At 47.2% G+C, this 27,726-nt stretch overlaps 1 protein-coding gene across 1 annotated transcript in view; it reads right to left on the reverse strand.

The window, feature by feature from the left end:
• Positions 1 to 870: 870 nt before the first annotated feature.
• lysmd2 (LysM, putative peptidoglycan-binding, domain containing 2) overlaps positions 871 to 27,726 on the reverse strand; it is a 73,772-nt gene continuing 46,916 nt past the window's right edge. The window contains exon 3 of the mRNA XM_072470631.1: positions 871 to 5,593. Coding sequence (XP_072326732.1) covers positions 5,530 to 5,593 — 64 coding nt within the window. The 3' untranslated portion in view covers positions 871 to 5,529. The remainder of the gene's footprint in view (positions 5,594 to 27,726) is intronic.

Genomic DNA, 27,726 nt, shown 5'->3' on the forward strand with positions numbered 1-27,726 from the left:
GTAAAAAAAGTGTTCCATTTCTGAAAGCAGTATTGAATGGAACACTTCAGCTGAGTACATATCTGAAGGTGGTAAGAGCACATCCAGATAGGTAATTTTGTGGCCCTTATCCAAATGGGTGAGACTTTCCTCAACTGCCTCCATTTTATTTATTCAGTCATAGCCATACTTCAGTCATACTTCCATAGTCTGACCCAAGCATCTAACCTTTAAAAAAAATAATTCCCCAATTAAGGGGCAACTTAACATGGCCAATCCACCGACCCTACACATCTCTGGGTTGTAGGGGTGAGACCCACGCAGACATGGGGAGAATGTGCAGACTGCACACAGACAGTGACCCGAGGCTGGGATTGAACCCGGGTCCTCGGCGCCGTGAGGCAGCAGTGCTAACCATTGTACCACTCCTCCAAGCACCTATCCTTGACCTCCTCCTCCTTAACATCTAAAATCAGAATTCTTAAAAAGGGAGTTTAGAACTTAATTGCAGGCACCCAATATTCAAGTTAATCAGATTGATTTATTTTAATATGCATTCATATTTCGATTATACAAAAGGGCACACACAATTATTCATGTAATTTTAGTCATGACCAATGTAATTTCTCAGAAGATAACCAAAATTCAACACTTTTAGTGGACTTTTCCCTAAAGATATGTACATTTTTGTTAGCAACTGAGTAGATATTTTTCTCTGTAACAGGTGCACGGCACTTCCTGCACTACTTGAATATAATGCATCTTTTCCGAACTCTCAACGATCCTTGTGTGCATGAAGCTCAATTGATCCAAATCGCAAGTGATACAAGAGATAAAATAACAATATTAAGTTCTTCACATTGAAAAATATAAGCAACACGTCACTTCAGATTGCAGTTGTAACAAAATCCATTTATTGCAGATTGTCAAATGAAATATTAACCAGAGAACTCACATTTTAACACAAAAAGCACATTTTAAAACAAAATCTAAGGCCACAACAATGCAACACAAATAATTCATGCGCTAAAAAGTTCACTCCATCAGTCATTCCACGTGACTCTTCAGAATAAAGAGCTCCACACATTCAGAATCATCATCTGTAACTGTATTCTTCCACATCAGAATTGCTCAATATAGATCGGGAAGCAAAACAACCTTCAACAAGTTTATGAATAGAATGAGAAGGCAGGAAAAATAAACACTAGTTAACCCAGTTTTAAAAGTACATTTTCACATAAATCAAAGGCATAATGGATTCCCTTCTTATCCATCCGCCTAAAAAAACCAGAACATAAACATGAGATAAATATTACAACACTTAACCCAATTTTGCAGCAACGTCAGATTTTCAGATGCTCAAACATATTTTGAGAAATTCACAAGGCTTACATCCAGTCTCCTCAGTATGATTTTTCATGATGATGAAAAAACACAGCTAAACAAGGGAAGGAATGTAGTTAAACATGGTCACATACTGTGTTTACTTTCAAAAATGATTTGATCTATTACAACCTGTTAAACTCATACCCGCAAAGAGAGAGAGAGTGGGATAGATTTACAACTTGCTGCATGTGACTGTTAATCCTGGGGTGACAGGACAACTGAAATACACTGGAACAGAAATCAAGCAATTTATTTCACAGATGGTCAAAATGCAATGTCAGGTTCCATACCAGGGCAGCAGGTTAAAAATCTATCCTTTTATTTTGTGAGCATAAGGGGTGAAGTGGGGGTGGAGGAAGAAAAAAAGAGAGACGGAGGAAAATTTAAATGTAAGAATCCAGATCAACTCAGCTCTCCAGCGGAGAGATGTTATATTTTGCTACTTGTTGTTAATAAGCTTACCTGGGGTTCTCAAAAGCTAGTGTGAATTCTTTCATTTATTGAAATGTGATTGCATTATGATATGCTCTTGAGCCCAAATTTAAAATAACCATCAGCTTTGTGGGACCACGCTGCTAAAAGCATCGAAGGGCAGGATTTGCTGTCAGAGATCATTGTCAAAATAATTGGTCAAAGAAAATCATCGAATGGCAGGATTTGCCGTCAGAGATCATTGTCAAAATAATTGGTTAAAATTACATTTTAAATGCAGATTTCAAAAGATTTTTTCAACAGCAAAGGGAGATGTTGTCCAGCAGTTTGGCAACAATAATAATTTCAAATGCAGCTCCTTAAGTTTCCTGCTGAACTAACCTTAACATCACCTTTATATATATATAAAAAAAGACTTTATTTGGAAAAGTAAAGTAAGATTCAACACAACTGTACACAAAATTACTTGAAAGCTCCTGGCAGGGAGAAAATAGTAACACGCTTGAAGCATCTAAAAATCAAGGACAAAAATACATGCAGCAAATAATAGAAGTGACGTGCAATGCAACCGGATGGAAATATAATAACTCCAGTCAAAATTCTTACCAAAATTATTTTGTATCTAACTGGTCCTCAACATCCTGTTGCTACTGATGAATGGCCAAACACTTAAAATATTAACTTCTCTTCCTCAGATAATCAAACCGTTTAAGCATTTGCAATATCTTCAGGTTTGATTTGATTTCCAGCATTTATGGGTTTCCTCTTTATTGATAGCAAGTATTTTACACAGTGCCTGTAACTATAGTATCTACTGAAAACTGCCTGAAAAAATAAATTGCCTTCTTTAATGGAACACAGCAGTGAATTGGGTACTGTTCAATAAAGTATTTGATATATGAAAGGCAAAACAGTGATCTATTCTGGGTATCCCGCATACGATGTGTGCAATTTCTCCATTTTAACATTTGAACTGCCATCAAAACATTTTTGCTACATTTATCTATGAAGTTCCATGAGACAAATACGGAAAACAGAAATTACCACAGTAAGGCTCAGCTGACTGAATGCATTCAAAGCAAACCCTTGTCACTGCTGAGTGATGCCTCGCACTCTGTATTCAGTAGTGACTAAAAAATCTCACGCAGATAAGAGCAGAGCAAACAGCTTCACCACTCAGAGACCAATCAATCAGAGCAAACAAACTAGGTTTGAAGGGATCTTAGTAAATATAAGCATTTGTTCACAGTTTGGTGACAACTGCCTGTGTGCCCTGCAGATTGCCTATCCTTATTGTGCCGCCTACATTTAGCTACTGCCTAGCCCGAAATCTTGGCACATTTTGCAGCGACTATTTTTCAATCCAAATTAAGCAAGGAAAATAAAAGTCAGGTGTAGACTCTGGGTAAGAAGAGAATTCTACCTGCATGAGGAGGTGATACGATGCCTACAATCTTTTAGGTCAGGTTTGGGGTTCAGAAGCACCCAAACTAACATTTAGGAAACAATATGTATTTAGAAAAGATACATTTTGGTGAAATAGGAGGAAATTATACTTTTCAGCTGCAATAGCTAGATTGGAATATGCCTCATGATTTGGAACGCCTGTTGCTTACTTGCTTTTGAGGCTGCAAGAATATTTAAGAGTAGCCATTCTGATGAGGTAATGGAGGTCCGACTAGCGGCCAAGAAAATCTAATCCAACACGAATTAGCACTTTCAGAAAAGTGAGGGAGGGCAGGTAGATGTGAAACAAGTTTTTAAAAAATTTAAAGTACCCAATTCATTTTGTTCCAATTAAGGGGTAATTTAGCATGGCCAATCCACCTACCCTAACATCTTTGGTTTGTGGGGGTGAGACCCACGCAGACACGGAGAGAATGTGCAAACTCCACACGACAGTGACCTGGGGCCGGGATCGAACCCAGGTCCTCAGCGCGTGAAGCAGCAGTGCTAACCACTGCACCCCGGTGCCGCCCCAGATGTGAAATAAGTTAGGACCACTATCAGGTTAATTAATGAACACACTTTTTGAATCTTCTTCAGTCGATTGTCATCATTTTACAGATAAATGAGCTACGACAGGTTCACAATTCAGAGAGTTCCAGGTTAAGAGAACTTGCACTCTACCTTAAAGAATAACCTACAGCAATTGATTACTGTTAAACATTAACCCATGTGCTAATATGCAATCAATCTAACCTGAACAACTGGTGTTGTCGCGTAATTGCTGACACCCGCTCAAAAATAGACTTGTGATCAAGCCCTCGTAAATCTGGCATATTCAGTGATATCTCCTGTTTGGTACTCATCATTATCAGCCTGGTACTTATCTCTTTGGATCTGACTTCGTACCATACCAATTTGAATACAGCAGTGCTGTCCTAGCATTTCTGCAGTTGGGACTTATTCTCCCACTTGATGATCATGAGAGAACCATCTTATAAATTAAGTACTAACTAGTTGCACCAGGTAAATAAGGCAACTAGAAATTAGATCAATTATAAAACAAGGAGGTAATAAAAGCTTATGTGAATGGGGGAATTGTGGTCTTACAAAGGTGTAAATATATACATTACTGAATCACGGGGTAATCCATCACAAATATTTGGCTAATTTTCATTGGATAACTTACAGTGTTAAGCATATTGCCACAATCTCCTCCTGGGAAACAATTGCATTGTTTGGTACTATCAGATTCTGAGCAGATATTACAGTGTTCGAGACAGTGTGACTTGCACAATTTAACAGGCCTCTTCAATCCAGTCAGAATGTATAAAACTAGTCATCCTCGCCAGTTCCAGCCAGCTGCAGTGATGAAACAGTACTCGCCATGTTTAGACTCTACAATTGATGCACCTGTAAAGCAAATGCTTAAATATGGCTTAGTGGGTCTTCTGTACTGCACATTGGGTTCAGCTTCATGTAATTGTTGTCATTCCACTTTTTAAAAGAGCAAAGCCCTGTGATTACCCCACTATCTTCATCCGAAATTAAGACTGTTGCTTAGGACTAAAGGCAATACCCTGCATTACTTTTGGTTTTAACTTGGAGATCATGAACAAATGACTTCTTTAACCCAGTTTTTAATGTATAAGCCTACCCAGTATGTAAACAGGGCATCGGATAATTAGCTAAATGTGCTCTTCATTCAGTCTCATTTTGCACAAACTCATAAACTACGGTCATAGTTAGTGAGAATTGAATTAAATTCAGCAGAGCTCAGTCAGAGCAATTAAACTTATCTCTGCCCAGACTCACTCATGTGCCAGACAGCAGGAAAGCACAACAGCCAAAGCATGCAAGATGTAAAACGGGCTACAGATTTTAAATTGCTTTACACCTAATTTCAATCCAGCAACAAGGGTAATTCTTGTGGACCAGGACTGCAGCAAATAAGCACACACTGCAAACCAACATAAACTTTGCTGTTGTAATATAAAATAGGGGTAGAGAAAGCACAAGGAAACACAAAATTAACAGCAGCTCACACTTACATTGAAGATGTTCAAGGTAAAATGCTGCCTTTCCCTTATACTGTATTCCAGTGCCCTGTTTGGATATACAACTCCATTCGCAGAGATTTAAGCAAATGAAAAAGCAAATACCCCTCCCCGAGAAACCTACTGATGTGACAGTCTGTGCCTCAGAAGCCAAAGTCTCCACCTCCGACTTCTATCGAACAACACTGTTATCACTAGTCGTCTTGTGGGTCTGGATTCTGTTCTGTATTTAATGGTGACTCTGGTAGGAAGATCCTGCATAGGAACAATCTTTGTGCACTGTATCACCAGCTCTGTTGAAAGTAAAGAACTTGATTATTACCTTGCAGAGATTTGTAAGTTTAAAAAAAAAAATCCTTTTATTTTTATATTTCTCTTCCAACATCTGATTCGATTAGAAATGTTTAGAAAGAAAGCTCTAAAAACAGAGTTAAAATTAAGAACTTAAGTTAATATAATCCCCAGGACAACCCACAGCATTTTAGACAAATGCAGCAGTCGTTTATTTTTACACACTTCAAACAGTACATGAGCCGAATCACTGCATCACTTGTTCTTGGTTTGACCTTGTTTGAGGGAGGAATGTTGGCCAGTTAATTGGAGAACTCCTTACTCATCGAATAGAGCCACAGAATCAGCCACCTGATCTAAAAAGGCACCTCCAACAATGCAGCACTCCCTCAGCTTGAGCTTGTGTCCTTAAGTCTGCCATATGAGCTTGGACCTACAACCTCCTGGTTCAAAAGCGAGGGCACGACAAATTGAGTTTACCTGCAACATCAGCCAAGCTGACTGACAATTGGTAGAAACAGCTTAGAAGTTGTGGAATTAAAACAATACGTTTAAGTGACAGATGGGATTTATTTTATGCTGGTGTAAAGATCGTGATTCCCCTATTCACCCCTTTCTTTATATTTTGTCATTATCCTTTTGATCCATGAATGCTTAAAGGACATGTATCTTTAAGTCAAGCAGCAGAGAGAATGAGGAATTCAAAACGCTGCAACATAGTATTATGGTGCTAGTTTTCTAGCAACAGAATCCAGACTTTGTGGCACCCCGAGATACGAGGTGGGACACAGTTCAATTGGTTGGCTGATGGCCAATAAATTCTGCCCGGTAACAGGAGGTGATTAGATCCTGCCCGAGTGGGATGATTTCCAAAGACCTAAAGAAAGCAGTCAGGTCCCTGGATACTCAGGGAAAAAGGACCTGCACTCTCTTTGCTTCTCTCTCTCTCTCATGTTTTTTTTTCCAGAAAAGCGGTTGTATTTCTAAAACTGAAGAGACCTGAATGAATCTACAGTGAAAACCATTTCACACTGGAAAGCAGAAATCTCGACCCAAAAGACTGGTTTGAAGGCAAGTGTGCTAGGAACAACCATCTGAAACAAAGAGTCTTATCTTTTATTCTTATTATTTTACTCCTCTCTGTTTGTTCATCTTGTATGTATAATATATATAGGGTGGGGCAAGTTAAAGTGGGGGGGGATTAGGAATTGGATACTAGTTAACTAGTTGTATTTGCTGCATATTTAATTATAGTTATTGTTGTTAATAAACTTAATTGTGTTTTAAAAGTTACAAACCAGATTACTGTAATTATTGGGCAACTAAGGGTCAAAGACTTCAGATATTTTTCAAAGAATTTTTGGTTAATTCAATTGTGACTCTAGCTCAAGGTGGGCTGGAATTGGCCGCGCCCTAGCCCAGGGTGCCACTGATTTCTCTTTTTAGGGAACATTGTGAGTAAAATATCCAGAGAAAAAGCGGTTATCTCTGCACACTCCCTGGAGCTCCCAATTATGTCACATGGGAGGCACTGAGCACATGCTGAAGGGGACGAGGACTAAAATGTCTACAGCCAATATATTGAGAATTTGGCATGAATATAGAATGGAAAATCCTACTTGAAAATGGCACTGTAACCATAAATTATTTGAAAGTGAAAAGATACCACCTCTTTAGATCTTATCTGCTGGAGATAATGATTTGTATTTATGTAACGTTTTCGTGTTGCAGAAAGGATGATCAATGGTTTGGAAGGAAGTGTCTTTAGCAGATTTTTGAAAGCAGTGAGGCTCAGTGGAGCATAAATGTTGGGAGGGACAAGATTAGTAGAAGAGTAATCATTCATGTTAGAGCAAAGATAATGGGGAATGAGCTACCAAATCTACAACTCAATTAGGAGACTGAGGTAACCTCACTATGAGGTAGGGATGTCACACATTGCATCACGATGGATGAATTTTAATTTGCAGGAACTTTGTGTGTGACAAACACCTTTGGCAATGGTAATTAGCCATAGTCCACATAGGACCATTAGAGCGGCAATTCCCGTACCAGCTGAGAATTCTGAATTAGAACATAAGAACTAGGTGCAGGAGTAGGCCACCTGGCCCCTCGAGCCTGCTCCGCCATTCAATGAGATCATAGCTGACCTTTTGTGGACTCAGCTCCACTTTCTGGCCCGAACACCATAACCCTTAATCCCTTTATTCTTCAAAAAACTATCTATCTTTATCTTAAAAACATTTAATGAAGGAGTCTCAACTGTTTCACTGGGCAAGGAATTCCATAGATTCACAACCCTTTGAGTGAAGAAGTTCCTCCTAAACTCAGTCCTAAATCTACTTCCCCTTATTTTGAGGTTATGCCCACTAGTTCTGCTTTCACCCGCCAGTGGAAACAACCTGCCCGCATCTATCCTATCTATTCCCATCAATTCTCCCTCTGTGTTCGCCGGAATGTGGCGGCTAGGGCCTTTTCACAGTAACTTCATTGCAGTGTTAATGTAAGCCTACTTGTGACAATGAAGATTATTTATTTTAATTTAGGTTAAAGGGATAGGTCACAGAGATGCAATGACGGACATTTCAGGAGATATTTCATAATACTCAGAGAAGACGACTTCTCATTCCAGTGAGAAAGGAAGACTAAGCGAAGGACACTTCATCCATGGAGAACTAAGTTGTTAAAGATAGTATCAAATTGAAAGAAAAAGCATTTATTTCTGCAAACTGGAGTGGTAGATCTGTAAGATTGGACAGAAGATAAAGAACAGTAAAGAATGACTAAAGGATTAAAAAGGAGGGAGAAGAGGGCAGCACGGTGACACAGTGATTAGCACTGTGCCTTACCGCACCAGGTTCCCAGGTTCGATCCCAGCTCTGGGTCACTGTCCGTGTGGAGTTTGCACATTCTCCCCGTGTTTGCGTGGCTTTGCCCCCACAACCCAAAGATGTGCAGGCTAGGTGGATTGGCTACACTAAATTGCCCCTTCATTGGAAAAAATGAATTGGGTACTCTAAATTTAAGAAAAAAAATGTAAAAACAACCCGGAAGAGTTTCTACAGGTATTCAAAAAGGAAAAGAAGCAAGTGAGCATCAGTCCTCTAGAGAGTGGAATTAATAATGGAAAATAAGGAAATTGCAGATAAATTGAACAGGTGTGAGAGTGAGGAAATAAATAACATCCCAGAAATAATTGTGAATTATGAGGTGAAAGGGAAGGAGCAACTTAAAATGATTACAATGATCAGGCAAAGGGAGCTGACAAATCCCCAACCCCTGATGAACTTCATCCTCAGGCAGAATTTTATGTTCCCCCCTCCAAAGGGTTCCTTGGTGGATGGGGGGTATTAACTGTATGATTCCTCAGATGGCCTTCTCATCAGGCTCCCACCCTCCTCAAGCTCTCTACATTTTACGCTTGAATGGATGAGGGCCAGGCCCGCCCACTTTGCCCCAGTTGGGGCCCTTAAGTGACCAATTTTTGACTGTTTAATGGCCGTTTCCCACTGAGCCTCAATTTTCAGGCTAGAGGGAGGTGCTCAGAGACAGGAGGGAAGCCTGAAGATTAATCGCTTTCAGGCCTCGGGCAGGAAGGCAGCGGAGGGGTAGGGGGCACCTCCATCAAACACTTGCTTTATCAGCAGGCCCCCACCCCCCCGGCAACCAGAAGTTTCAGTCCCTGCAGCACCTCCCTCCCTTCTGCCGTTTCCAACAACCCACCCACCCTCTCAAGCACTGCCGGCCAATCTGAGATGGATCTTCCTCCCAAGTGAGGGGCAGGAGTCCGCTTCCAGCTAATTAACGCCGTTTGGAGCGTTAAATGGCTGCAGGGCAGGCAATGTCAGCAGGGATATGTTCTCTACCGAGTATTCAGATGGAGGGAAAGGAAACCCCGTCATCCTAAAAATCCAGGGCTTGGAGCCTTAAAAGAAGTGTCTGAAATACCAGATACATTGGTTTTAATTCTCCAAAATTCCCTAGATTCTGGAAAGGTTCTACCAGATTGGAAAATAGTGAATATGACTACTCTATTCAAGAAAGGATGGAGACTACAGACCAGTTAGCTTAACATCTGTATTACTGAAAATGCTGGAATCTATTATTAAGGAGGTTTTAGCAGGGCACTTAAGAGTCAATGTGGTTTTGTGAATGAAATGAAAAGAAAAGAAAATCGCTTATTGTCACAAGTAGGCTTCAAATGAAGTTACTGTGAAAAGCCCCTAGTCGCCACATTTCCGGCGCCTGTTCGGGGAGGCTGTTACGGGAATTGAACCGTGCTGCTGGCCTGCCTTGGTCTGCTTTCAAAGCCAGCGATTTAGCCCTGTGCAATGGGAAATCATGTTTCACTAATTTATTTGAGTTCTTTGAGGAAGCAACAAGCAACATGGATAAAGGGGAACCTGCGGATGTGCTGCACTTAAGATTTCCAGAACATATGTCACAAGGTATTACATCAAAGGTTACAACACAAAATAAGAGCTCAAAGTGTAGGGGGCAACAAATTAGCATGTATAGAGGATTGGTTAGCTAATAGGAAATAGAAAGTAGGCCTAAATGGGTAATCTTTAGCTTGCCAAAATTTGACAAGTGCAGTGCCACAGGGATCTGGGACCCCAACTATTTACAATTCATATCAATGACTTAGACGAAGGGACCAAATATATGGCTGCTACATTTGCTGATGACACAAAGGTAGGTAGGAAAGTACATTATGAAGTCTGCAACTAGACATGGAAAGGTTAAGTGGGTGGGCAAAAATTATAGGGTGGGATTTTTCGGCTGCGCTCACCCAAAGACCAGAAATTCCGACCCGAGGTCACTAGACCTTTACATTGTCCCCCTCCTGTCCCGTCCGTGGCGATCTTGCGGTGGGCGCGGCAGAAATATCCAGCCCATAATGTGAGAAAATGTGAACTTTATCACTTTGGCAGGAAAAATAGAAAAAGCAGCATATTAATTTAAATAGAGAGAGATTGCAGATGAGGTACAGAGGGACCTGGATGTTCTGGTACATGAATCAGGAAAAGATAGACTGCAGGTACAGCAAGTGATTACAAGAGGAATGATTATTACAAGAAGAATGGATGGCATGGTGGCTAGCACTACTGCCTCACAGCACCAGGGACCCGGATTCAATTCCTGCCTTGGGTGACTGTCTGCGTGGAGTTTGCACTTTCTGTGTCTGCGTGGGTTTCCTCCTGGTGCTCCGGTTTCCTCCAACAGTCCAAAGATGTGGTTAGGTGGATTGGGCATGCTTTGGCCCCTTAGTGTCCAAAGATGTGCAGGTTAGGGGTCACGGCGATAGAGTGAGAGAGTGGGCCTTGGTAGGGTGCTCTTTCAGAGGGTCAGTGCAGACAGTGGGCCAAATGGCCTCCTTCTATACTGTAGAAATTCTATGGTTCCATAAAAGTAGGGATATTTTGCTATAGTAGTACAGGGCATTGGTGAGACCTCATCTTGAGCATTGTGTACAGTCTTGGTCACTTTATGTAGGAAAGGATAGAAGTACATTATAAGCATTCAGAGAAGGTTCACGTGACTGATATCTGGGATGGGGAGATTATCCTACGAGGAAAGGTTGGACAAGCCGAGCCTGTATCCATTGGATTTATAAGAATGAGGTGATCTTGTGGGGATTTGTTAAGTGTGAATGCTGAAAGGATGCTTCCCCTTGTGGGACAGACTAGAATTGGGGGGCACAGTTTAGGAATAAGAACTTTTTTCTCAAGATTGTCGTGAATCTTTGTAACTCTCCTCCCTGGAGAAAGGTGGAGACAGGTTCAATTAATATTTTTAAGGCAGAGGTCGATAGATTCTTAACTAACACGGGAGTCAAAACTCATCAAGGGTAGGAAAACAAGCAAACGTAATTTGAGAAAAAAAACTTTTTATGCAGTGGGTGGTGCGTGTCTGGAATGCACTGCCTGGAAGTGTGGTGGGGGCAGATGCAATCGAGGCATTCAAGAGGGCATTTGCACTAAGTCATAATGATCATCTGGAGAGCTGGTGCATATATGATGGGCCTCCTCCTGTGTTATAACAATTCTGTGATTCTGAATTGAGGCCACAATCAGATCAGCCATGATTTTATTGCAGCAGGATCAAAGGGTCGAATGGCCAACTGCTGCTCCCAATTCCTGCGCTCGTGTGTAACCTTGGTTAATGAAAAGTGCAAGGGGGCATGCCAGGAGCATCACCAGGCATACCTAAAAACGAGGTGTCAACCCGGTGGAAGCTACAGCATAGGGTGGCATGCACGCCAAACAGTGGAAGCAGAGTGTGTTAGCTACTGCAATGGACCCTGACAACATTCTGGCAAGCTGTGCCCTTGTCCAAGCTGTTCCAGTCCAACTACAACATTGGCATCTACTGGCAATGTGATAAATTGCCGAGGTATGTCCTGTCCATGAAAAGCAGGACAAATTCAACACTGCCAATTACTGCTCTATCAGTCTAGTCTCAATGTTCACCAAAGTGATGGAAGGGGTTATCGACAATTCTATCAAGTGGTCGGTACTTGCTTCGCAAGAATCTGCTCACTGATGCTCAGTTTGGGTTCCACTCAGCTCCTGACCTCATTACAGTCTTGGTCCAAACATGAACTCCAACGTTGAGAGTGACTGGCTTTTACATCAAGGCAATATTGACCGAGTGTGTCATCAAGGAGCCTTAGCAAAACTGAAGTCAATGGGAATCAAGGGGAAAACTCTCCACATCTGGAACCATACCTAGCTCAAAGGAAGATGGTTGTGGTTGTTGGAGGTTAACCATTCTCAATGCCAGGACATTGCTGCAGATATTCCTCAGGGTAGTGTCTGAGACCCAACCATTTTCAGCGGCTTCATCCAGGACATTTCCTCCATCATTTTTTTAAAAATATAACTTTACCCAATTAATGTTTTCCAATTAAGGGGCAATTTAGCGTGGCCAATCTACCTAGCCTGCACATCTTTGGGTTGTGGGGGCGAAACCCACGCAGACACGAGGAGAATGTGCAAACTCCACACAGACAGTGACTCAGAGCCGGGATCGGACCTGGGACCTCGGCGCCATGAGGCAGCTGGGATAACCCACTGCGCCATGTTCACTGATGATTGCACATGTTTAGAACCATTTACAACTCTTCAGATACTGAAGCAATCTGTGTCCATATGCAACAATACCTGGGCAATATTTAGCCTTGGGCTGATAAGCAGCAAGTAACATTCCCTCCACACAAATGGCAGGAAGCACCATTTCCAATTGACATTCAATGGCATTACTATTACTGAATCCCCCACTTTCAACATCCTGGGGGATACCATTGACCAGAAACTGAACTGGGCCAGCCTTTAAATACTGTGGCTACAAGAGCAGGTCAAAGGCTAGTAATTCTGTGTCGAATAACTCACCTCCTTACGCCCAAAGCTTGCCGACAATCTACGAGGCATAAGTCAGGAGTGTGATGGAATATTCTCCACTTGCCTGGATGAGTGCAGCTCCAACAACACAGAAGAAGCTCAACACCATCCAGGACAAAACAATCCATATGATTACCACCACCTTCAGCATTCGCTCTTCCACCACCAGCGCACAGTGGTGGTATCGTATACCATCTACAAGATGCAGCAACTCACCAAGGCTCCTTCGACAGCACCCTCCAAACCCATAATCTTGAACATCTAGAAGGAAAAGGGCAACAGATGCATGGGAACACCAATACCTGCAGGCTCCCCTCCAAGCCCAACACACCATCCTGACTTGGAACTACATTGCCATTCCTGCATGGTCATGGGGGTCAAAATCCTGGAAAACCCCCTGCCTAACTAGACGGTGAATGTACCTACACCACACGGACTGTTATTGTTCAAGAAGGCGGCTCACCACCACCTCCTCATGCGCAATTAGAGATGGGCAATAAAAGCTGGCCTAGCCAGCGACTCCCCACATCCTGTGGAAGAAACAAAATTGATTGTATTGGGGAAATTGGGTCAGGCAAGCAAATTGCCTCACTGAAAACCAGTGAAACATCCGACCACAAACTGTTCCATTGGTTTTAACTTCATATGTTCCTATCATTTCTTTTTCTCTAAAAATAAGGCCTTAGATTAAAAAAAAGAAAAAGAAACAAAATAGAAAATGACTGGAATAAGAGATCAGCCAGCCACAGAAAGGGAAAGAAAGGTTAACAGTTTTATGGGATCTTTAATCAGCCTTCCTGAGGCAGAGATTAAACCCAGGCTGTATTTCGGATGCTGCTATCCATCAGCCTGGTATTACCTACTGCCACTGCTTACTCGAATGTGTGAACATCAGCACCTTGATAGCAAACATATCAAATCTTCCTGTAGCTGCTTAGAAGACACCATATGGTATCCTTAGGGTGGAATGTATTCAGCTGTACAGGGAACTGTTCCCCATCTGAACTCAACAAGTTCTCCCGATGAATTCCAAAATAAGATTCACACCCAAAATATTTATTTTCAAGCAAACAATTAGAACGATTTGAGGGAAACAAACTGAAGATGGAAAATTGTGAATATCTGGAAATAAGTAGTGTGCAGCAGTAATAAGGGCTGGTTTAGCACAGTGGGCTAAACAGCTGGCTTGTAATGCAGAACAAGGCCAGCAGCGTGGGTTCAATTCCCGTACTGGCCACCCCGAACAGGCGGCAGAATCTGGCGACGAGGGGCTTTTCACAGTAACTTCATTAAAGCTTACTTGTGATAATAAGCGATTATTATTATTAGAATGGGTTGAGCCAGAGAAGACAGCTAACTGCAGATAGGAAGAAAACACAGCAGAGGAAGGCCTGAAAAGTGAAGAGATCAACAGAGAAAAGGGCCAAGCAAAAAGAACCCAGAATAAATAGCTGCCATGATCTAACTGACAAGAAGAACAGCCTTCTACTCTACCTATGTAAAGTATCAAAGAACAAAGGTTGGCAAGTGCTAGAACGGAATTGCAAAGCGATAGTAAGGTATACAAGACTGCCAGAGAAATGGGAAGATGAAACCCATGCTATACACAGACAGACCAGGTGTCTGTTTAACATCACATCTAACATGATGCCTTCAATAGTCCAGTGCTTCCTCAGTAGTATATGCCAGTGGTACTCGAGATTAAGTGCTTCTATAAATACTATTTTTCTTATTTTAGCACAGGTAACTGCTGTTTACGTCCTTTAATGTAGTAAAATGCTTAGAGGTGCGTCACAGGAGCACAGTCTATCAAAAAAAGACACTGAGCCAAAGAAGGAGGCATTGGTGAGAGGTGATCAAAAGCCTAAAGGTAAAACAGATGGGTTCAGGAAATGTCTTAGAGCAGAGGCTCCCAAACTGGATTTGTTCCACACCAGGCCAGGCAGATCGATACCAGTTTAGTTTTTTGCTGTTTCTGGGGAAGCCAGCCTCTGGCTGGATGAGTTGGAAATAGCATAATGGTGTTGATCAGTGTGAGCAAGGTCCATAAGGGGTTGGGAGAGTGTGGGACCCGCAAGGGCTTGGGGGGGGGGGGGAGGAGAGAAGAGCGGGAATGTGCGCGCACGCGTGAGAGAGGACGAGTGTGCACGAGAGGGATGAGTGTGAGCGTGGGATGAGAGTGTGTGAGGGGGATGAGTGTGTGCACGAGAGGGATGAGTGAGCGTGTGACAGAGGGATAGGTGCGTGTGAGTTTGTGAGGGGGATGAGTGCGCATGCATGTGTGAGAGGGATGGATGAGTGTGTCTGAGAGGGGGATGAGTGTGTGAGGGGGATGAGGGTGTGAGAGAGAGAGGGATCAGTTTGTGTGTATGTGTGAGAGGGATGAGTGAGAGCGAGTGAATGAGTGTGTATGCGTGTATGTAGATGTCCAAGAGAGGGGACAGCGAGTGCGCGGGAGAGAGAGGGGACAGCGAGTGCGCGGGAGAGAGAGGGGACAGCGAAGTGCGCGGGAGAGAGAGGGGACAGCGAGTGCGCGGGAGAGAGAGGGGACAGCGAGTGCGCGGGAGAGAGAGGGGACAGCGAGTGCGCGGGAGAGAGAGGGGACAGCGAGTGCGCGGGAGAGAGAGGGGACAGCGAGGTGCGCGGGAGAGAGAGGGGACAGCGGGTGCGCGGGAGAGAGGGGGGACAGCGGGGTGCGCGGGAGAGAGAGGGGACAGCGGGTGCGCGGGAGAGAGAGGGGACAGCGGGTGCCCGGGAGAGAGAGGGGACAGCGGGTGCGCGGGAGAGAGAGGGGACAGCGAGTGCGCGGGAGAGAGAGGGGACAGCGAGTGCGCGGGAGAGAGAGGGGACAGCGAGTGCGCGGGAGAGAGAGGGGACAGCGAGTGCGCGGGAGAGAGGGGGGACAGCGAGTGCGCGGGAGAGAGGGGGGACAGCGAGTGCGCGGGAGAGAGGGGGGACAGCGAGTGCGCGGGAGAGAGGGGGGACAGCGAGTGCGCGGGAGAGAGAGGGGACAGCGAGTGCGCGGGAGAGAGAGGGGACAGCGAAGTGCGCGGGAGAGAGAGGGGACAGCGAGTGCGCGGGAGAGAGAGGGGACAGCGAGTGCGCGGGAGAGAGAGGGGACAGCGAGTGCGCGGGAGAGAGAGGGGACAGCGAGTGCGCGGGAGAGAGAGGGGACAGCGAGTGCGCGGGAGAGAGAGGGGACAGCGAGTGCGCGGGAGAGAGAGGGGGACAGCGAGTGCGCGGGAGAGAGAGGGGACAGCGAGTGCGCGGGAGAGAGAGGGGACAGCGAGTGCGCGGGAGAGAGAGGGGACAGCGAGTGCGCGGGAGAGAGAGGGGACAGCGAGTGCGCGGGAGAGAGAGGGGACAGCGAGTGCGCGGGAGAGAGAGGGGACAGCGAGTGCGCGGGAGAGAGAGGGGACAGCGAGTGCGCGGGAGAGAGAGGGGACAGCGAGTGCGCGGGAGAGAGAGGGGACAGCGATGTGCGCGGGAGAGAGAGGGGACAGCGAGTGCGCGGGAGAGAGAGGGGACAGCGAGTGCGCGGGAGAGAGAGGGGACAGCGAGTGCGCGGGAGAGAGAGGGGACAGCGAGTGCGCGGGAGAGGGGACAGCGAAGTGCGCGGGAGAGAGAGGGGACAGCGAGTGCGCGGGAGAGAGAGGGGACAGCGAGTGCGCGGGAGAGAGAGGGGACAGCGAGTGCGCGGGAGAGAGAGGGGACAGCGAGTGCGCGGGAGAGAGAGGGGACAGCGAAGTGCGCGGGAGAGAGAGGGGACAGCGAGTGCGCGGGAGAGAGAGGGGACAGCGAAGTGCGCGGGAGAGAGAGGGGACAGCGAGTGCGCGGGAGAGAGAGGGGACAGCGAGTGCGCGGGAGAGAGAGGGGACAGCGAGTGCGCGGGAGAGAGAGGGGACAGCGAGTGCGCGGGAGAGAGAGGGGACAGCGAGGTGCGCGGGAGAGAGAGGGGACAGCGAGTGCGCGGGAGAGAGAGGGGACAGCGAGTGCGCGGGAGAGAGAGGGGACAGCGAGGTGCGCGGGAGAGGGGACAGCGAGTGCGCGGGAGAGAGAGGGGACAGCGAAGTGCGCGGGAGAGAGAGGGGACAGCGAGTGCGCGGGAGAGAGAGGGGACAGCGAGTGCGCGGGAGAGGGGACAGCGAGTGCGCGGGAGAGAGAGGGGGACAGCGAGTGCGCGGGAGAGAGAGGGGACAGCGAAGTGCGCGGGAGAGAGAGGGGACAGCGAGTGCGCGGGAGAGAGAGGGGACAGCGGGTGCGCGGGAGAGAGAGGGGACAGCTGGTGCGCGGGAGGGGGGACGGGTGCGCGGGAGGGGGGACGGGTGCGCGGGAGAGGGGACGGGTGCGCGGGAGAGGGGACGGGTGCGCGGGAGAGGGGACGGGTGCGCGGGAGAGGGGACGGGTGGGTGCGCGGGAGAGGGGACGGGTGCGCGGGAGAGGGGACGGGTGCGCGGGAGAGGGGACGGGTGCGCGGGAGAGGGGACGGGTGCGCGGGAGAGGGGACGGGTGCGCGGGAGAGGGGACGGGTGCGCGGGAGAGGGGACGGGTGCGCGGGAGAGGGGACGGGTGCGCGGGAGGGGGGACGGGTGCGCGGGAGAGGGGACGGGTGCGCGGGAGAGGGGACGGGTGCGCGGGAGAGGGGACGGGTGCGCGGGAGAGGGGACGGGTGCGCGGGAGAGGGGACGGGTGCGCGGGAGAGGGGACGGGTGCGCGGGAGAGGGGGACGGGTGCGCGGGAGAGGGGACGGGTGCGCGGGAGAGGGGACGGGTGCGCGGGAGAGGGGACGGGTGCGCGGGAGAGGGGACGGGTGCGCGGGAGAGGGGACGGGTGCGCGGGAGAGGGGACGGGTGCGCGGGAGGGGGGACGGGTGCGCGGGAGGGGGGACGGGTGCGAGGGAGAGGGGACGGGTGCGCGGGAGGGGAGACGGGTGCGAGGGAGGGGAGACGGGTGCGAGGGAGAGGGGACGGGTGCGCGGGAGAGGGGACGGGTGCGCGGGAGGGGAGACGGGTGCGAGGGAGAGGGGACGGGTGCGCGGGAGAGGGGACGGGTGCGCGGGAGGGGGGACGGGTGCGCGGGAGGGGGGACGGGTGCGAGGGAGGGGGGACGGGTGCGAGGGAGGGGGGACGGGTGCGAGGGAGGGGGGACGGGTGCGAGGGAGAGGGGACGGGTGCGCGGGAGAGGGGACCGGTGCGCGGGAGGGGGGACGGGTGCGCGGGAGGGGGGACGGGTGCGCGGGAGGGGGGACGGGTGCGCGGGAGGGGGGACGGGTGCGCGGGAGGGGGGACGGGTGCGCGGGAGTGGGGACGGGTGCGCGGGAGGGGGGACGGGTGCGCGGGAGGGGGGACGGGTGCGCGGGAGGGGGGACGGGTGCGCGGGAGGGGGGACGGGTGCGCGGGAGGGGGGACGGGTGCGCGGGAGGGGGGACGGGTGCGCGGGAGGGGGGACGGGTGCGCGGGAGGGGGGACGGGTGCGCGGGAGGGGGGACGGGTGCGCGGGAGGGGGGACGGGTGCGCGGGAGGGGGGACGGGTGCGCGGGAGGGGGGACGGGTGCGCGGGAGGGGGGACGGGTGCGCGGGAGGGGGGACGGGTGCGCGGGAGGGGGGACGGGTGCGCGGGAGGGGGGACGGGTGCGCGGGAGAGGGGACGGGTGCGCGGGAGGGGGGACGGGTGCGCGGGAGGGGGGACGGGTGCGAGGGAGGGGGGACGGGTGCGAGGGAGGGGGGACGGGTGCGAGGGAGAGGGGACGGGTGCGAGGGAGAGGGGACGGGTGCGCGGGAGAGGGGACGGGTGCGCGGGAGGGGGGACCGGTGCGCGGGAGGGGGGACGGGTGCGCGGGAGGGGGGACGGGTGCGCGGGAGGGGGGACGGGTGCGCGGGAGGGGGGACGGGTGCGCGGGAGGGGGGACGGGTGCGCGGGAGGGGGGACGGGTGCGCGGGAGGGGGGACGGGTGCGCGGGAGGGGGGACGGGTGCGCGGGAGGGGGGACGGGTGCGAGGGAGGGGGGACGGGTGCGAGGGAGAGGGGACGGGTGCGAGGGAGAGGGGACGGGTGCGAGGGAGAGGGGACGGGTGCGAGGGAGGGGGGACGGGTGCGAGGGAGAGGGGACGGGTGCGCGGGAGAGGGGACGGGTGCGCGGGAGAGGGGACGGGTGCGAGGGAGAGGGGACGGGTGCGCGGGTGAGGGGACGGGTGCACGGGTGGGGGGACGGGTGCGAGGGAGAGGGGACGGGTGCGCGGGAGGGGGGACGGGTGCGCGGGAGAGGGGGCGGGTGCGAGGGAGAGGGGACGGGTGCGAGGGAGAGGGGACGGGTGCGAGGGAGAGGGGACGGGTGCGCGGGAGGGGGGACGGGTGCGAGGGAGAGGGGACGGGTGCGCGGGAGGGGGGGACGGGTGCGCGGGAGAGGGGGCGGGTGCGAGGGAGAGGGGACGGGTGCGAGGGAGAGGGGACGGGTGCGAGGGAGGGGGGACGGGTGCGAGGGAGAGGGGACGGGTGCGAGGGAGAGGGGACGGGTGCGAGGGAGAGGGTGCGCGGGAGAGGGGACGGGTGCGCGGGAGAGAGGACGGGTGCGAGGGAGGGGGGACGGGTGCGCGGGAGGGGGGACGGGTGCATGGGATAACGGCTGAGTGCGTGCTTGCGTGTGCACGTGTGCGTGTGAAACTGGCATTCCAGCAGCACTCCTCCCATTAAAAATGTCCAGTACGAAGTCTTACAACACCAGGTTAAAGTCCAACAGGTTTGTTTCGATGTCACTAGCTTTCGGAGCGCTGCTCCTTCCTCAGGTGAATGAAGAGGTATGTTCCAGAAACACATATATAGACAAATTCAAAGATGCCAGACAATGCTTGGAATGTGAGCATTAGCAGGTGATTAAATCTTTACAGATCCAGAGATGGGGTAACCCCAGGTTAAAGAGGTGTGAATTGTCTCAAGCCAGGACAGTTGGTAGGATTTCGCAGGCCAGATGGTGGGGGATGAATGTAATGTGACATGAATCCCAGGTCCCGGTTGAGGCCGCACTCATGTGTGCGGAACTTGGCTATAAGTTTCTGCTCGGCGATTCTGCGTTGTCGGGGATCCTGTACAGATAAATCTGTAAAGATTTAATCACCTGCTAATGCTCGCATTCCAAGCATTGTCTGGCATCTTTGAATTTGTCTATATGTGTGTTTCTGGAACAGACCTCTTCATTCACCTGAGGAAGGAGCAGCGCTCCGAAAGCTAGTGACATCGAAACAAACCTGTTGGACTTTAACCTGGTGTTGTAAGACTTCTTACTGTGCTCACCCCTGTCCAACGCCGGCATCTCCACATCATTAAAAATGTCAAAAGGGTAAGACCCAAGTACGATTTTTAATGAGAACTTTTAAATTATAGTAAACACATACAAACAAGAAAAAGAAATGTTTGTACCTATTGCATGAAAACAATCAATTTTTTGTTCTTTGGCTCTTCACAGAAAATACAGTGCAGAAGAGGTCTGTCAGCACATCGAGCCTGCACCGACACATGAAAAACACCTGACCTGACCTGCCTACCTAATCCCATATGCCAGCACTTGGCCCATAGCCTTGAATGTTACGATGTGCCAAGTGCTCATCCAGGTACTGTTTAAAGGACGTGAGGCAACCCGCCTCTACCACCCTCCCAGGCAGTGCATTCCAGACCCTCACCACCCTCTAGGAAAAAACATTGTTCCTCAAATCCCCCCTTAACCTCCTGCCCTGGCCTTGTGTCCCCTCATGACTGACTATTCAACTAAAGGGAACATCTGCTCCATATCCACCCTATCCATGCCCCTCATAATCTTGTACACCTCGATCAGGATGCTCCTCAGTCCTCTCTGCTCCAACAAAAACAACCCAAGCCTATCCCATCTCTCTTCATAACTTAAATGTTCCATCCCAGGCAACATCCTCTGCACCCACTCCAGCGTAATCACATCCATCCTATAATGTGGCAACCAGAATTGCACACAGTACTCATGCCTCCATTGATAACGGCAAGTGTCCCATATACCTTTTGCACCACCCTTTAACCTGCCTCCTGCCTTCAGAGATCAATGGACAAACACGCCAAGGTCCTTTTGAACCCTGGAACTTCCCAGTGTCATGCCATTCACTGAATACTTCCTTGTCAAATTTCTCCTTCCAAAGTGGACCTCACACTTCTCAGGGTTAAATTCCATCTGCCATTTATTTGCCCACTTTACCATCCCGTCGATATCTTCCTGTAACTCAAGACACTTAACCTCACTGATAACCACCCCATCAATCTTTGTGTCTTCCGCAAACTTACTGATCGTACCCCCACATAGTCATCTATGCAGTTTATACAAATGATGAATAATAGGGGACCCAGCACAGATCCCTGTGGTACGCCACTGGATACTGGCTTCCAGTCACTAGTGCAGCTGTCTATCATCACCCTCCTGCAACTAAGCCAATTTTGCATCCACCTTATCAAATTACCCTGTATCCCATGTGCATTTGCCTTCTTTTTCAGTCACCCATGTGGGACCTTGTCAAAAGCTTTGCTGAAATCCATAAACTACATCTACTGCACTACCCTCATCTATACACCTGGTCATCTCTTCAAAAAATATTATCACATTTGTTAGGCATGACTTCCCTCTGAAAGTGCCATGCTGACTATCCCTGATCAAACCTTGCCTCTCCAAGTGAAGATAGATTCTCTCCTTCAGAATCTTCTCCAATAGTTTCCCTACCATTGACATGAGACTCAATGGTCTGTAGTTTTCTAGTTCATCTCTACAACCCTTCTAAATTGTGGAACCACATCAGCTAGTCCTCTGGCACCTTCCCTGTGGCCAGAGAGAAAATAAGACACAAATAAACACAATAGGAATGTTTCTCAGGGGTTTCCGAAGGGTTCCACAGCTGGAAACGTTTGGGAATCCTGTCTGAAAGGAAGAAAGAGGGATGGAGAGGGAATTCCAGAGCTTATGGTCTAGATGGCAGAAAGCTCTGCATCAATGGTGGGATAAAAGTGGGGAATGTATACACCAGATAAATAGGAATACAGTTCTTAGAGGATTATACGGCAAGAGGAAGTTACACGTGAACACAAAAGGATTTGAAGTTATAGATTACATTTCTCCAAAATAAGCTGAACACGCTCAAGAACAAATTTTTTACACCATCAGTCGAGGAGATGCTTTAAGTTTACCAATCAATTTAATGATGAAAGGCAGGTTCCACGAAGTATGTGACATTCCCCATAATGAAGGGTTTCCTGGAAACAACATTCAGTCATTTTCTCTCTGAAGCATTTCAATTTCGAAGAAGCATTTCAAAAGAAAATCACAATAAATAAAAAGCTATCTAAAAGACCTAGTTTTTATACCTTTTATATCCGCAGCTGGTTTAATTTAGTAGCATGCTTTTTGCCAGGAATGAAAAACAGAGGAAACGGAAAATCACTCTGACAAAAGGTCCACGATTTTCCTTCTATAGATACTAATGAAGCAACTATGCATACCCAGCATTTTGAGTTTTATTTTCTGATATTTGCAAAGCCTATCGCGGAAATTAATTTTGAATTCAGTGTTTCCATTCATCAAAGGTGGCAGGTGGGACATTGTTCCACTTTTGGCTCCACACAAATCATTCATTAGGCCCATAGGGAAACATGAAGCAGAACCAAGGAAACCTAGACGTGCATTAGAGAGTAATAAAACAACATTTATATATTATATCCAGTTGGCTAACCAGATGTCCCAAAGCATTGAAAACAATGCAATGAGTGACATAAACACTGACTCATACCCCATGTTCTTTGATACACAAGCTTATACTACACATTAGGTAAATGAATAAAACAAATTGGATGCATTCATTTTAAATGATATTGATGATCACAAAAGACTAAAAAATAATTATGTAATAAAATGTGAAATGAAAAAAAGTTTACCAGTCCATCAGGCACCTTCCTGCCGCAGATGGTACATAATATTTCCATATCCACATATTCAACGCCTTGAAGCAAATATACAATCAAGTGGAATTTATCCCCAGTTCCCAAACTTAGCAAAACTCCGACACATTATTCAGTTCTGGAACCCGAACAACAAAACTCCTGCTGATGTGAACAATGTTAATTCTTTCAGAGTGTGCAAAAGAACAAATTAAAATTGCTTCTTTCTAACCCAGGAGAAAGGCAACTTGGTTGATTTGGAAAGGAAACAACAGGATGCTACAGAGACGAGACATTATTCACATTTCTACCAAGCACTGTTGCCGAGCAGCTGTGCTAATCTAAGATAATCAAACCTCACGAGCAACACAAAAAGCAGTCAAGGATGTTCCAGGAGCTGAGAGAGGAAATTGTAAGAGCTCTGACACAACTCTTCCAAAAATCACTGATTACTTGAGAAAGGCAGATGTTTCTCCTATTATTAAAAAACTAGCAGACAGTGTGAGCAACCCAAAAAACGACAACCCAGAGAATGTTTGTATGTGGGTAAAGTTATTAAAAACAAGATCATAAATTTGTCATACTTGATATCCCTTTAAATCAACATGTTTTTGCCGAAGGCAAATCCTGTTTGACAAATTTATTACTTTTTTTTGAGGATGTAACTAGTAGTGTAGATAAAGGGGAACTAGATGATGTAGTATACCTGGATTCCCAAAAGGCATTCGATAAGGTACAGCACAAAAAGTTAATAGGCAAAATAGAGGTTCATGAGTTGGGGGCAATATATTAGCATGGATAGAGGATTGATTAATGAATGGAGAACAGAGAGTGGGCATAAATGGGGCTTTTTCCAAGCTGCAGACTGTGAATAGTGGAGTGCCGCAAAGATCAGTGCTGGAGCCTCAGTTATTTACAATCTATGTTGATGACTTAGATGAAGAGGCAGAGAGTAATGTACCCAAGTTTGTTGATGATGCCAAGCTAAGTGGAAAAGTAAGCTGTGGGGAGGACAGGGAGGCTGCAAATAGATTTGGACAGGTTAGGGGAGAGTGCAACAAACATTTGGTTATTCACTTTGGTCAGAAACTTGTATGTGCTGGTGTTCAGAGACTTGGGTATGCTTGTATAAGGAATGCAGAAAGTTAACATTTAGGTGCAGCAAACAGTTAGGAAAGCAAATGACATGTTGGCCTTTATTGCAAGGTGATTGAACTACAAAAATAAAGAGGTTTTGCTGCAGTTGTGCAGGGTTTTGGTGAGATTGCATCTGGAGCAATGTGTGCTGTTTTGGTCTCCAGTGAAGAAATGACATACTTGCACTGGAGACAGTACAGTGAAGGTTACTAAATTGGTACCCGAGAAGAGGTTGTCCTATGATGAGAAGCTGAGTAAATTGGGCTTATGTTCTCTGCAGTTGAAAAGAATTAGAGGTGATCTCATTGAAATCAAAATTCTGAAGGGACTCGATAGGGTGGATGCTGAGAGATTGTTTTTGCTGGTCAGGGAATCTAAAACACTAGGGAGCAGACTCGGGATAAGGAGCCGATCATTTAGGACTGAGTTGAGTAGAAATTACTTCACTCAAAGGGTGGTAAAGCACTGGAATTCTCTACTCCAGCCCAGGATCAGCCAAGTCCATATTGAATGGCAGGCTCAATAGACAGTGTGGTTTACTCCCGCTCATATTTCTTGAGTTCTTGCGAGGCCTTGGAATAGAAATAAAGCCAGAAAAAATAGCCAAAATGGGTTTATGAAGGGGAAGGCTTGGCCATTTTATTTTACTGGCTTTCTTTGAGGATGTGACAAAGGATGCAACCAACAAGATGGTAGGTGAACTAGATGGACCATAGTCCTTTCATAACCAGCAGTTCTTATGTTCCGAGGTCACAAAATACATTTTAAAGGGTGCCCTCCCAGTAGGGAACCCCAGAGTATGCGCGCATCTGATCATCATATTACCAGATCCTTGATACTCCCAATTTGCGATTAATTAATTGGGAATGCCTCAGATTTGGTTTATTGATCTCTGTGGGAACGGTGCCATGTAGATTTTACCCTTATGTACTTGCAAAAGCAAACATCTACAGGGTCTGTAACCATTCAATTACATCAAACTGATTTAATTGAAGACCAAATGCAATTTTTGCATTTAATGAGCAGACAATCCCCCCCCCCCGGAGGTAGGGAGAGAGGTACATTTGCACGGACAGGATTTCCTCTGGGATCAGCCTGCTCTGGCCAGAGGCAATTTATGATGGACAGTGCCATGGACATGAGACCTGCCTGTGATTCTATTAAGGCTCTTGCCGCTTAGGTGCTCCCCATGTAAGAATTTTAAATAGCTGTGCACTGCACCAAGTGGCCTTCACCAAAGTTACAAATTACTCACTTGATGACTGTGACCATGGTCTCCTCATAACCTCCTTAGCCTCTCTGACACAACTGACCACATGATGCCTTCCTCAGTTGATCAGCCAAGTATAACTGCCCTCAGCCGCTTCAATCCTTGCCCATCTGAATCAGTCCATAATTTTCCTACTAATGGCTTCTTTTCCCACAATGCCATTGTTTCTTTCACGGTTTCTCAACGACCTAAAGTTGCCACCACATTTCATGGCCTCACCTCAGAGTATCTCTAATCTCCTCCAGCTATACCTCACCCCAAAACAATCACTGCTTTAATGGTTAATGCCTTTGGTGCATCATCGCCCTTTGCTCTAAAGCTGGCAGCTCTTTGGTAACCTAAGCCACTCCCTGGCAGTCCATCCCTGAAACACTACCCCCTTCTTTCCCTCATTTAAGACCCTCCTTAAAACCCATCTCTGTGGTCAGATCTCTAACTGTTTCCTTCTTTGGTTTGCCTTCCTTTTTTGATTGTGCCTTTGAATGCTATTCTATGCTAATAGACATTATATAAAGGCAAGTTACTATTTTAAAAAACGGGGTATTGCAACTATTTGGAACACCCAATCCACAAGAGTAAAGTATCTGTAAGCTTTTCTTTGTCAAGTTTGCTTTGCACCATTTGTGCTCCAGTGGGAGGCAGAGTACCAAGTGTTGTAGTGACTAAGGCAGCTGTACCATCGAACAATAAATTTATATTGTTCAAGTAAGCAAATCTGGAGTGTCTGATGCATCTCTCAGTGATGTAGAAAATAACAACTTAGTGTTACTGCGCAAGTGCCATTTACAGCAGAGCAGGAAAGTAAATAGGGAGTGCAAAGCTCATTAAATGTCACAGCAGCCGCTTCAGCCCTCTCAATCATGTTTCTGTTCCCCTTCCTTGCAGCACAACTGCAGACTTCAAAACCACAGAAAATGGTAGCACAACAGAATATTTCATGCTTAATGTACATGTTTCAGAAATGCATCTACTCTGACGCAAAATAAAAGCTCCTCTCGAGGTTGATAACTTTCACATTCACAACCTAGACTGAAACAGGAGGAAATCTTTCCACAAAATTAATCACAGCAAGAGAACAAACCTTGCTGGTTCCAAATATTAGAGGGGTCCACCAATGAATCCAATTTGGGGTTTCACAAACCAAATACGCCATAAAGACAAAATATTCAAGGTTAAACTTTGTGCTTTATTTCAATAGGAACTTTAAAATGACTGCCTTAAGCAAAGTAGAAAATAATTCAGAGAAAATAATCACGATTCATTCAGAGGCTAGTTCAACATTTCAGCTCAACAGGGTTTGAAATTAATGAAAAGCACATGTTTCTTTGTTCCACTTCAAAGCAACAAATTCCCTCCTTAGCGATGCTGCACATGGACATTAGTGGCACAATGGTATTATTTTGCAAATGTGAAGTGGGACTTCAAAGTCAATACCAAGCGCATTGCACAGCAAGGATTAGAGAAGTGGTAATGAAGCCCAGTATGTGATATGCAAGGTGAAAGCTAGAAAACAGAGTAGATAGTCCATGAAACTAGTTATGCTATTTTTGTGATGCAGTATCTGGAATGTAAAAAAAGAGTTCATGTCCAGTGTCTTTAATAATGTCCGCCTTAAAAAGTTTATATTTCTGTTGCTTGCCAAGCTCCATAGTCTACAGCTGGTCTGAACCACAACACTGCACCACTTCTCCATAGCCATATGCTACTGATCCCACTTCATTGTAGTAAGCACAAGGTAGATGTCAAAGGTTAGGATAGAATGATCTAGCCACTGATTTTTCCTTCTGCTCAAGAACGGGAAGGACTAAATGTCTGGGAGCAGCCGATTTCAAATGAAGTTAGGAATGAAATTCAGAGCAAGATCCCTTGTGGTCAAAAACATCACTCTTCTAAGAGTTAACAGGTTGGTCAATCGGAATCTGCAAAGGACTGACTGCTGGCAAACTGAAAATGCGTGTGAATCACATTATGGAAAGCTGTGGCTAACTGTCACTTGACCCTTTTATCCTCGTCTTTTACACTCACTCGTAGGTGTGCCATAACTAAAGTTAATTCACTATATTTTAAGAGAGAAAGTATAATACACATTTCGCCAAAATCGAAGAACTCAAGGCCTGAAACTCCTCTATTAAATGAGAGAAAACAGATAATGCCCACCACCTCCATAATTAATGGCCAAATAAATTAATAGAACATAGAACATTACAGCGCAGTACAGGCCCTTCGGCCCTCGATGTTGCGCCGACCTGTGAAACTACTCTGAAGCCCATCTACACTATTCCCTTATCGTCCATATGTCTATCCAATGATCATTTGAATGCCCTTAGTGTTGGCGAGTCCACTACTGTTGTAGGCAGGGCATTCCACGCCCTTACTACTCTCGGAGTAAA

Source organism: Scyliorhinus torazame, chromosome 12 (genome assembly GCF_047496885.1).
Source record: "Scyliorhinus torazame isolate Kashiwa2021f chromosome 12, sScyTor2.1, whole genome shotgun sequence".
Taxonomy (NCBI): Eukaryota; Metazoa; Chordata; class Chondrichthyes; order Carcharhiniformes; family Scyliorhinidae; genus Scyliorhinus; species Scyliorhinus torazame.